This window comes from Elephas maximus, chromosome 10, assembly GCF_024166365.1.
Source record: "Elephas maximus indicus isolate mEleMax1 chromosome 10, mEleMax1 primary haplotype, whole genome shotgun sequence".
Taxonomy (NCBI): Eukaryota; Metazoa; Chordata; class Mammalia; order Proboscidea; family Elephantidae; genus Elephas; species Elephas maximus.
The window spans coordinates 30807974-30818679 of record NC_064828.1 but is presented as its reverse complement, the minus strand read 5'-3'; the positions used below and the strand labels follow the sequence as shown (position 1 = coordinate 30818679).

Genomic DNA, 10706 nt, shown 5'->3' with positions numbered 1-10706 from the left:
TTTGATTCCCTTTCTATATGCTTCCTTAGCAGCCCATGCTTACCTGCAGCATTCCACCTGTCAGACATGTTAAATTTTCTGTCATTCTCATTAGGCAGCGAGCTACATGAGGGCAACAACTATGTCTCCCTTATCTATGAATTACCAGTACAGCACCTGGTACATGATATGCACTGAGCAAAAGCCTAATGATCTTCCTGTCCATAAGGCAATCTCTACAGAAGCTGGAGGGAGGCGAGACTTTGAATACATCCTGGGAAGAATGACCATAGAACTGCTTGGGAAGAGTGACCACAGAACTGCTTTATCCTAGACAAAAGGTACAAAAATTTCCCTAGCCAGATGAGACCTAAAGGTAAGAAATTGTGAGTAAAGAGCCTAATGTTGGCCAGGAACAAAGATTGTTGGGGTGTGCTAGGGAACTATAGGGCTGACAGGTGATCAAGGGTCTCTAAGGTTAATTCTCATGCTTTTTGTGGGTAAAGGGCATCAGCATTCTCCTAATAACGGAGATATTTTTTAGACACAGTTTCAGAATATCAAATTTGGTTCTTCTAACTAGGTATAGTTCCTCAGAAATAGAAGGACTTGAGTCAAAAGGGTAAGGACTTCATTTCTGACTTTATTAGTGATTACAGCCAGAAATTCATAATTCTGCCTCATTTTCCTACCTGACTTTTAGCAGCTCTTTGTAGAAAATCTTTTCCAGCTCTAAAATCAATCTGAAGATGACCGCAGGTGCTTCAAATTTTAACAGAATCTGTGATTGGAGAAAGGGGAATATGTGGGCAATATCATGATAAAATAAGTTACAGGATCGTTCTGGAAGAACCTGCTGTCATCACAAAAATGCTCACATTATTGCACAGGTGGGAAAGATGATAGCTCCTGGTGAGAACCAGAGCAGCTGTGTGACAGAGTTCATCCTAGCAGGCTTCCCAAGTCTCAACAGCACAAAAGCCGAACTGTTTTCTGTGTTCCTTCTTGTCTATCTGCTGACTCTAACAGGCAATGTGTTGATCGTGGGGGTGGTTGGAACCGATACTCGCCTGCAGACCCCTATGTACTTCTTTCTGGGTAACCTGTCTTGCCTCGAGATCCTGCTCACTTCTATCATCATTCCCAAGATGCTAAGCAATTTCCTCTTAAGCCAACACACTATTTCCTTTGGTGCATGCATTGCCCAATTTTATTTTTATTTCTTTCTTGGGGCCTCTGAGTTCCTACTGTTGGCTGTCATGTCTGTGGATCGCTACCTAGCCATCTGTCACCCTCTGCGCTACCCCTTGCTCATGAGTGGGGCTGTGTGCTTTCGTGTGGCCTTGGCCTGCTGGATGGGGGGACTCCTCCCCGTGCTTGGCCCCACAGTGGCTGTGGCGTTGCTTCCTTTCTGTGGGCAGGATGTTGTGGTGTGGCACTTCTTCTGTGATAGTGGCCCACTGCTCCGCCTGGCATGCACCAACACCAAAAGGCTGGAGGAGATTGACTTTGTCCTGGCCTTTCTCGTAATTGTATCCTCACTGGTGATTACTGTGGCATCCTACGGCCACATAGTCCTGGCTGTCCTGCGCATCCCCTCTGCTTCCGGCCGTCAGAAGGCCTTCTCTACCTGTACCTCCCACTTGATGGTGGTGACCCTCTTCTATGGAAGTGCTATTTTTCTCTATGTACGACCATCACAGAGTGGCTCTGTGCGTACTAACTGGGCAGTGACAGTAGTAACAACATTTGTGACACCACTACTAAATCCATTCATCTATGCCTTGCGCAATGAGCAAGTCAAGGAGGCTTTAAAAGACATGTTTAAGAAGGTGGTAGCAGACAGTTTGTGTCATCTTTTACTTGTTAAGAGTTTCAATAAGACAACGGTGAGGTGAAAGTAAAGGGACCCAGTAGTTAGTCTTGTGTTTAAGCCTTCTCCATTGTCACCTCCTTCCCATTGTCATCATGAATGTCACCAAATGACTGGATTCTGGAACCAATAAAGAGCTCCAAAGTCATCAAGTATATCCTTCTTATTCAGGCAAAATGCCTTGATCCTACATTGATACATAAATCTATATTATTATTGATGTGTCATAATATCATCATCACATTATAAAACCCCCTAACTTTCAAGATCTTAAACTAAGGACCCAGGCAGTCTATGAATGGGCTTGAGAAAATTTATAAATCCCATAGGTATGTAAATTTTATGTATTGTAGCATATATGTATTTGTTTGGTGAAAAAAGGATCCATAGCTATAATACGGCTTTCAGAGGTGTGACCTTACCCTAAAAGTTAAAAACTGATTAAAAGAGTCTCAATAGAGTCTTGCAATTGTTGTTGAGGGTCAAGAGTTTTAAGAAAAATTTTCCTTATAATCACAAAAAGAAGTAAAAGTAAGTAGCTTACCTGGATATTTTTGTATGCACTTTCTAGAAATAAATATGCATTTACTATTAGGTGGAAAAAAGGCAAAGCAGATTTAATAAAGAAACTTATTCAATTCTCTTTGTCAATCCCAAGTGTCTTTGGAAAAACAGACTCATGAGGGATTTCATGAATAATAACATTTAATCTGTTTTTCTAACTTGCACATTATTACAAATATTAATTAAGGACATCTCCGCTCATTTTGTCACCGGATTGTGTTCTTTTCATCTGTCTTTTTACGTTTTTATATTAGTTGCCTTAAATATTCTTTTGCTTTTAGTAAACTTGGGGTTGGAATGTGGCACTTCACTATCAAAAAGTTAAGAATGCCAACCATTGTTGTACCTACCAAGAACCAGACTCTGTGGTATATTTTTTTACTTTATTGGACATTTGAAAAGGAAACATGGATTTCTATTTGTGGCACCCTTTGAAATACTGGAGACAAACATTCATATAGCTATTCACTTATTTATTCATTCAACAAAGATCTATTAAGCACCTTTGCTGAACACTATGATATACTGGTATATGTTAAAATGAACATCAATTAGTTCTTAATGTCAAACAGTTCAGATTCCAAGAGATGAACAGTAATTCTAAGGGATGATAAGGAGTTTACAAAATCACATTGGAGATCACATAAATATTGATTTATTCTTTCTTATGTATTCTTATATTAGAGAAATTTTCACAAAGGCTTTCATTCATTAAATAGGAGCTAACACTATGTTGAAGTGTGTGTGCATAGAGAAAATACACAAATATCAGGTTATGGACAACACACTGACCTCAAAATAGTGCAGAAAATTGGCAAACTGAGAATTAGCAGCTAAAGAGATGGCCATAGATCTTCAGTGGGCACTGTAAATAATAAAGCTTTCACCTAGTTACCTTAGTAACACACAAGCACACACTACATATTTCTATCCAGAAAGATTTCTGAGAACTAAAGGAATGGAAAAAAATGTTCAGAGATTTGAGGGAAGGAAAAGAAAAAAAAAAACTCTGAGTGATCTAGAAATGTTGGTCAGGAGAGGAGATGAAGTATGGCCTTAAAATTTCTGGTTTCATGGAGCATAGAAACTTGAGGTTCATCCCAGAGACTAGCCAAAGAGAAGAATTCATTTAACAGCTTACAGCATATCTGGAAGGAATCTTCCCCACATTCTGGCGACAAAGTATGTTAAGCTATTTATTTTCAAAATTTGTTTTATTGTGGGAAATTACTTTGGATTCAATTTTATTCAATAAGAATTTATTGAATATCACGTTATGGGCAGTAAATTGGTATGGAGAGGTATAAATATATGGTCCCTGCCACCAAGGCGCTCACAGCCTTTTGTGGGGGACATATTGTCATGATTGAATTGTGTCCTCTCAAAATAGCTCTGAACTTGGCTAGGTCATGATTCCAAGTATTGTGTGATTGTCCACCACTTTGTCATCTGATGTGATTTTCCTATGTGTTGTAAATCCTATCTCTATGACGTTAATGAGGTGGGAATAGTGGCAGTTATTTTAATATGGCAGGACTCAATCTACAAGATTAGGCTGTGTTTTAAGTAATCTCTTATGAGATATAAAAGAGAAAAGTGAGTAAAGAGGCAGGGGGACCTCATACCACCAGGAAGGTAACACCAGGGACAAAGCACAGCCTTTGCAACTGAGGTCCCTGCAGTGAGAATCTTCTAGACCAGGGGAAGGTTGATGACAAGGACCTTCCCCCAGGGCCAACAGAGAAAGAAAGCCTTCCCCTGGAGCTGGCACCTTGAATTCGGACTTCTAGTCTCCAAGTCTGTGAGAGAATAACTAAGACACTCAGCATGCCTATGACTGAATGCCTCACTTCTTTACCCTTGTCTTAGCCATCTAGCACTGATATAACAAAAATACTACAAGTGGATGGCTCTAACAAAAAGAAAGTTATTCTCTCACAGTTCAGGAGGCTAGAAGTCCAAATTCAGCTCTGGGGGAAGGCTTTCTCTCGCTATCAGTTCTAGAGGAAGTTCCTTGTCATAGATCTTCCCCTGGTCTAGGAGCTTCTCTGTGCAGGAACCCTGGGTCCAAAGGATGCTCTCTGCTCCTAGCACTACTTTCTTGGTGGTTTGAAGCTACCCCTGCCTCTCTGCTCACATCTGTCTTTTATATCTCAAAAGAGATTGGCTTAAGACACAATCTAATCTTGCAGATTGGGTCCTGCCCCATTAACATAACTGCCACTAATCCCATCTCATTAACATAATAGAGATAGGGTTTATAACACATAGGAAAATCACATCAGATGACAAAATGGTGGAAAATCACAATACTGGGAATCACGGTCTGGCCAAATTGATACACGCATTTTTGGGAACACAATTCAATCCATGACAGCCCCTTTCCTCTAACTTTGATAATCTTTCTTTGTTCTCTACCTTAGTAAATGGCATAAATAGTAAATATACATTAATCATAAAATCAAGAATTTGGCCAGTTCATTCTTATATCTAATCTACTACCAGGACCTCACCTCATTATGTAGCTCTCAAATTCATCCAGTTCTCTATTTCCATTGCAACCTGATTGATCTTTTCAAAAGTAAATATGGTCATGTAACAAACATCTGCCCCAAAACTGGCTACTTAAATCTTTTCAATGGCATTGCACTATGTTAAGATAAATTTTGAAATCTAAATTATAACCTATAAGGCCATGCATGTTCTATTCCCTGCTTACCCCTTGAGTATTATCTCTAACCCTGACTTTACCACTATACCCCTATGGTTCACATTCTTTGTAGGTTGCCCTTCGTTTAGTTTCTGTCTCTCTTACCAGGAGTGCATTTGCATATACTATTTCTTTTTTCAGAGTTTCAGATTTCTTCTCAGACATTACATTCTTTATAAGATTTCCATATCCTTCATCCAAGTTTAGGTCAGGTGTCTCTGTCATAACTTGCAGGGACTGCATTACTTTGCACTGAAGCAGTTCTCAGCTTTCTCTTATATCTTTTGTGTATTACCACCCTCTCAATTCTGAACTCCACAAAAATAGGAAGAATGTATTTTATTCTCACCACTTTGCTCCACAAGTTAACAGGGTGCTTAGCACATAGTAGACACTCAATCATTACTTTTTGATGAAAGGACTGTGAAACACAAAGAAGGAATAAATAGTGACTGTGGGTTTTTTTTTTTTTTAGTGGGTTTAGAGAAGGCTTAGGGAAAAACTCTCATTTGTGCTAGATCTAAAGGAGTCTTTCAACAAGTGAGAAGGTGGAAAGGGGCCTGCTGAACAAAAGGAACAGATACAGCTGAGACATAGAGGTATGACAATATAGTATTTTCCAGAAATAGCAAACAGTCTGGCATGGCTTGATTATAGGAGGGACAAAGGAAGCGGTAATAAATGAGACTGAAAATGAAGCTCAGGGTCCAATTGCAAAAGACATTGAACTTATTCTGCAGACCTGAGAAACTGAAAAAAAAAAAATTGAAGATGATCATGATGTCATCAAATTTATGTTTTCTAAAAGTAAGCTCCAACTGCAGTGTAGAGAAAGGATAAAAGACGGAATAATAGAATGAAGGATAATTAAGATACAATTGTCATAGTTAAGGTGAGAGAGAATAAAGGCCTAAACTATGGCATTCATATGATGATGAAAAGAAAAAGGAAACCAAATGGTGTATTAGATGTCCTGAAAAACCTTGTTACGAAACACAGTAAAATATGTGTTAAACATTCTTTTAAGTATTAGCTAAGTTTTTGAGAAAATAAAGGCTGTTCCCAGAGGTTACAAATTAAGAGGAAGCTAAAAATAAGAATGTATCCTAAACACTCAGACTACAGCCTGGTACATAGTAAAAGCCCAAAAAATATTTGTAAAATAAATGAAAGAATAATGAGCAGATGATGGACACTGCCCTGAAACATACTGCCAAACTCAGGTAACAAGGAGCTAGGGTGTTATTAATCATTGCCACATTGTGCCTACTCCAATGATGAGTTGAAACTGAATGTCCCACATACAGCTAAAACTCTTAAAGGGCTACTCTAAGTAAAAGGTAAAATAAAATAAAAAAATCTCCCTCACAGCAAAGGAATGCAATCAACAAGTTTTTCTGCCTCAAGTTCAGCCTTGAGAATTCTTGACTGAAGCTCTGCCTTCGTGCAGAAATGTGTGTGATCTGGGAAACTCCAAGCTAATATATTAATATAAACATTGTTCATAGCTGATAACATTCATAGCTAGAATAAATACAAAACCCCTTAAGAGGGTCTCATCCTCAATCCAAAACCAAAAACCCAGATAGCACAAAATTCCCTTAGATAAAGCCTTCTTGAGCAGGAGCTCACAATCCAAAATTAAGACACATCAAAAGAACTTTATTAAAATAAAAAACTTCTGTGCCTCAAAGGATACCATCAAGGTAGAGAGAAAACAACCTGGTAAAGGTTGGCAGTTCGAACCCACCAACTCATTTCTCTGCAGGAGAAAGATGTGGTAGTCTGCTTCCATAGAGATTTCAGCTTTGGAAACTCTATGGGGCAGTTCTACCTTGTCCTATCGGATCGCTATGAGTTGTAATAGACTCCACAGCAACAGATTCGGGATTCTTTTTTCGTGGTTTAATATTTTCCTCTGGTAGTGAACTTGAAGAAGCCCTGGTGGCACAGTGGTTAAGTGCTTGGCTGCTAACTAAAAGGTTAGCAGTTCAAAGTCACCCAGCAGCTCCATGCGGGAAAGACGTGGAGATCTGTTCCTGTAAAGATTACAGCCTAGAAAACCCTATGGAGCAGTTCTACCCTATCACATAGAGTTGCTATGAGTTGAAATTGATTTGTCAGCACACAACAATATAGGGGTTTAACACCCTCTCAAGCAACTTACAGATGGGCAAACTCCTTGCTGGGGAGATTTTTAGAAGTGTGGAAAGACCCGATGAAGCGAAGGTGCCTCCTGTTACTTTGCCTCATTGTGATTGTGAACAAACAGGTGTAGCAGACTCAGACTCCTCCAAATTTTACCTGGGCAACAGGTGAGTGTGAGGAGAATTTAAATTTAGAAATGAATTAGTGGAGGAAGGAAAGAGTCAGTACATTTTGCAGCCCTGAGATCAAATGCAACAATAAAGGCTGTGTTTATTCCACTAATCTTATTTTCTGCATTTCCACTCAGGAAGAAAACTGCCCAGGAACCCTGGAGGAGCTGCTCTTTAAACCTCCTGTGAAGAAGTAGATCTGCGCTGTGTAAGAGGTGGATTGTGATGGTGTATTGGTTTTCTATTGCTGTGTAAAAAATCACCATAAATTTGGCAGCTTAAAACAACACAAATATATTATCCCACAGTTTCTGTGGGTCAGGCACACCTTGGCTAGGTCCTCTGCTCAGGGTATCACAAGGCTGCAGTCAAGGCTATGCTATACTATGAACATCTTTTCCCAACTCCAAGTTCAGTGTCTGTCTTAGGCTGAGTTCTCTAGAGAAACAAAAGAAGTAAGTTGTATAAATACATACATAGAGAGATTCATATCAAGGAAATGCTCATGTGGCTGTAGAGTCAGGATAGAGGCTTCTCCTGATTCACATAGCCACAGGGGCTGGCAAACTCAGGATCGGCAGGTCAGAGACAAGGGGTCTTGCTCACAGGCTGTGAAGATCAATGAATCCCAAAATCGGCAGGCAAGACCACAGGTAAGCTGCTAGCTCAAGTCCCAAGAACTGGAGGTAGGACAAACAGAAGCCATTTGCAGGATCCAGAATGAGCAAAAGCCACTGAGCCTTGCCAGGATATCTGTTTATATTAGACGCAGGCCACACACTCAAGGAAACTCCCTTTCAACTAATTGGCTACTCACAGCAGATCCCATCATGAGATTGATCACATATCATATCTCAACATGGAAGTGATCACAACATTATGCAACTGCCAAAACACTGAGAATCATGGCCCAGCCAAGTTGACACACAATCTTAACCATCACAGTGACATGTTGGTAGCTTGAAACTACCATACTGGGAACATTTACACCATAGATATCAGCAAATGTTACATATCAGGGCTCTTTGTGAAGAGTCAGTTAAATTTTAGAGGAAACACTGCTTACAGATAAAGTCCATACTGGACCTGCTGAGTCTGAAGGAGTCCCTGAGACTATCGCCCCAAGTTGTTCTTCAAACCTTGAATTGAAGCTATCCCTTTAAGTCACCTTTAAACTAAGTAACAATTTAGACCAAAAAATAAAGATTGTCACCCTTGAGAATTGCATTACTTAAAAAAAAAAATCTGTATAAGAGCAATTATATAGATAAATTTTTTTTAAGAAATTTTTTTAAGACCAACCCCTACATGTCTGTCAGTTTGGTGTACTGTGGGGGCTTGTGTGTTGCTGTGATGCTGGAAGCTATGCCACCAATATTCAAATACCAGTAGAGTCACCCATGTTGGACAGGTTTCAGCTGAGCATCCAGACTAAGACAGAGTAGGAAGAAGGACCCAGTGATCCACTTCTGAAAAAAATTAGCCAGTGAAAACCTTATGAATAGCAGTGGAACATTGTCTGATATAGTGCCAAAAGATGAACCCCCCACATTGGAAGTCACTCAAAAGGCAACTGGGGAAGAGCTGCCTCCTCAAATTAAAGTTGACCTTAGTGAAGTGGATGAAGCTTTCAGGACCTTCATTTGCTGATGTGGCATGACTCAAAATGAAAGCAAACAGCTGCAAACATCCATTAATAATTGGAACTTGGAATGTATGAAGTGTGAATCTAGGAAAATTGGGAACCAACAAAAAGGAAATGGAATGCATAAACATCCACATCCTAGGCGTTAGTGAGCTGAAATGGAAGTGCTCACTCATCTATGCCAAGCAATTTGGAACAACCTGACCAACTGACTGGAAGAGATCCATATTCATGCCTATTCCCAAGAGAGGTGATCCCACCAAAGGTGGAAATTATCGAACAATATTATTAATATTACATGCAAGCAAAATTTTGCTTAAGATCATTCAAAAGAAGCTGCAGCAGTACATCGACAGGGAACTGCCAGATATTCAGGCTGGATTTAGAAGAGGACGTGGAGCTAGGGATATCATTACTGATGTCAGATGGATCCTGGCTGAAAGCAGAAAATGCCAAAAAGACATGTAAACAAAAAAGCCCAGCGCTGTCCAGTGTTTTATTGACTATGCTAAGGCATTCGACTGTGTGGATCATAACAAATTAAGGATAACATTGCGGAGAATGGGAATTCCGGAACACTAAATTGTACTCATGAGATTAGGCACTCAGTAGTGGCTGTAACCAAGTCAGCCTTGGTGAATGGAAGTTCATGTTGCTGAGCCCATGCATAATCTACATCCCTGCCACATGGCCACTTTGCTCATGAGCCCATTGAGGAATGATGGGAGTGGCTGTGGAAAGAGGATAACTGGTTTCCACAGAATGTCACCTTATCCACTGATTGTTAAAATTATCCCCTACTGAGGTCTTCCGTTGATGATCATCCACATGAGACACAAATATCTTCACTTCTTGGGCCCATTCAGAGAGGCCTATGCACATATCTCTTCCCCATACCTCCTTGTCTCCAATTTTCAAATCATGCTCCTTCCAAGTCCCTGACCATCCAGCCAAACCTTTGGCCACAACCCATGAATCAATATACAATCACACACTGGGCCATTTCTCCTTCCAAGCAAAGTGAACAACCAGGTGCCCTGCTCTAAGTTCTGCCCATTAGAAGGACTCCCCTTCACCACTGTCCCTCAGGGAGGTCCCAGAAAGGGGCTGCAGTGCTGACGCTGTCCACTTTTGGCTGGTGCCTGCATATCGCACAGAACTATCCGTAAACCAGGCATGAGTTTTCTTTTCCTTAAAAAACCCAGTGCCAACTGAATATAAGGAACTCCATATGAGGCCATAGGTGCAGCCTGGGTGATGGAAGGTAATGTGACAAGAGTGGGGACCGCCTTTTCATGCAACTTACTTGTGCCTTCAGGTTCTGTTCGGGCCTGATCATGTACATACCGTTTCCATTTAATGATGGAGAGCTGCTGTGCACTTCCAATTAAATGGCTCTGTGGGTCAGAAAACATACAGTTCATGATGGGCAGTTCAGGCCGCATGGTGACTTGGTGGCCCACGGTGAAGCATTTAGTTTCTACTAAGCTCCAGTAACAAGCCAAAGGCTTTTTCTCAAAAGGAGAGTAGATATATGCAGAGGATGTTAGGGCTTTGCTCCAAAATCCTGAGTCTGTGCCATGATTGACCTATAGGGGTCTCCAAAAACCCCAAACA

At 40.4% G+C, this 10706-nt stretch overlaps 1 protein-coding gene across 1 annotated transcript; it reads left to right on the top strand.

Annotated features, from left to right (window-relative positions):
- The first annotated feature begins 878 nt into the window (after positions 1 to 878).
- Positions 879 to 1877, top strand: LOC126083629 (olfactory receptor 6S1). The gene has a single exon (XM_049897497.1). The coding sequence runs from the start codon at positions 879 to 881 to the stop codon at positions 1875 to 1877; it is 999 nt and encodes a 332-aa protein (XP_049753454.1).
- The last annotated feature ends 8829 nt before the right edge of the window (positions 1878 to 10706 follow it).

Coding starts and splice junctions, on each gene's coding strand:
- LOC126083629 (XM_049897497.1), top strand. CDS start 879: ATGATAGCTCCTGGTGAGAACCAGAGCAGCTGTGTGACAGAGTTCATC.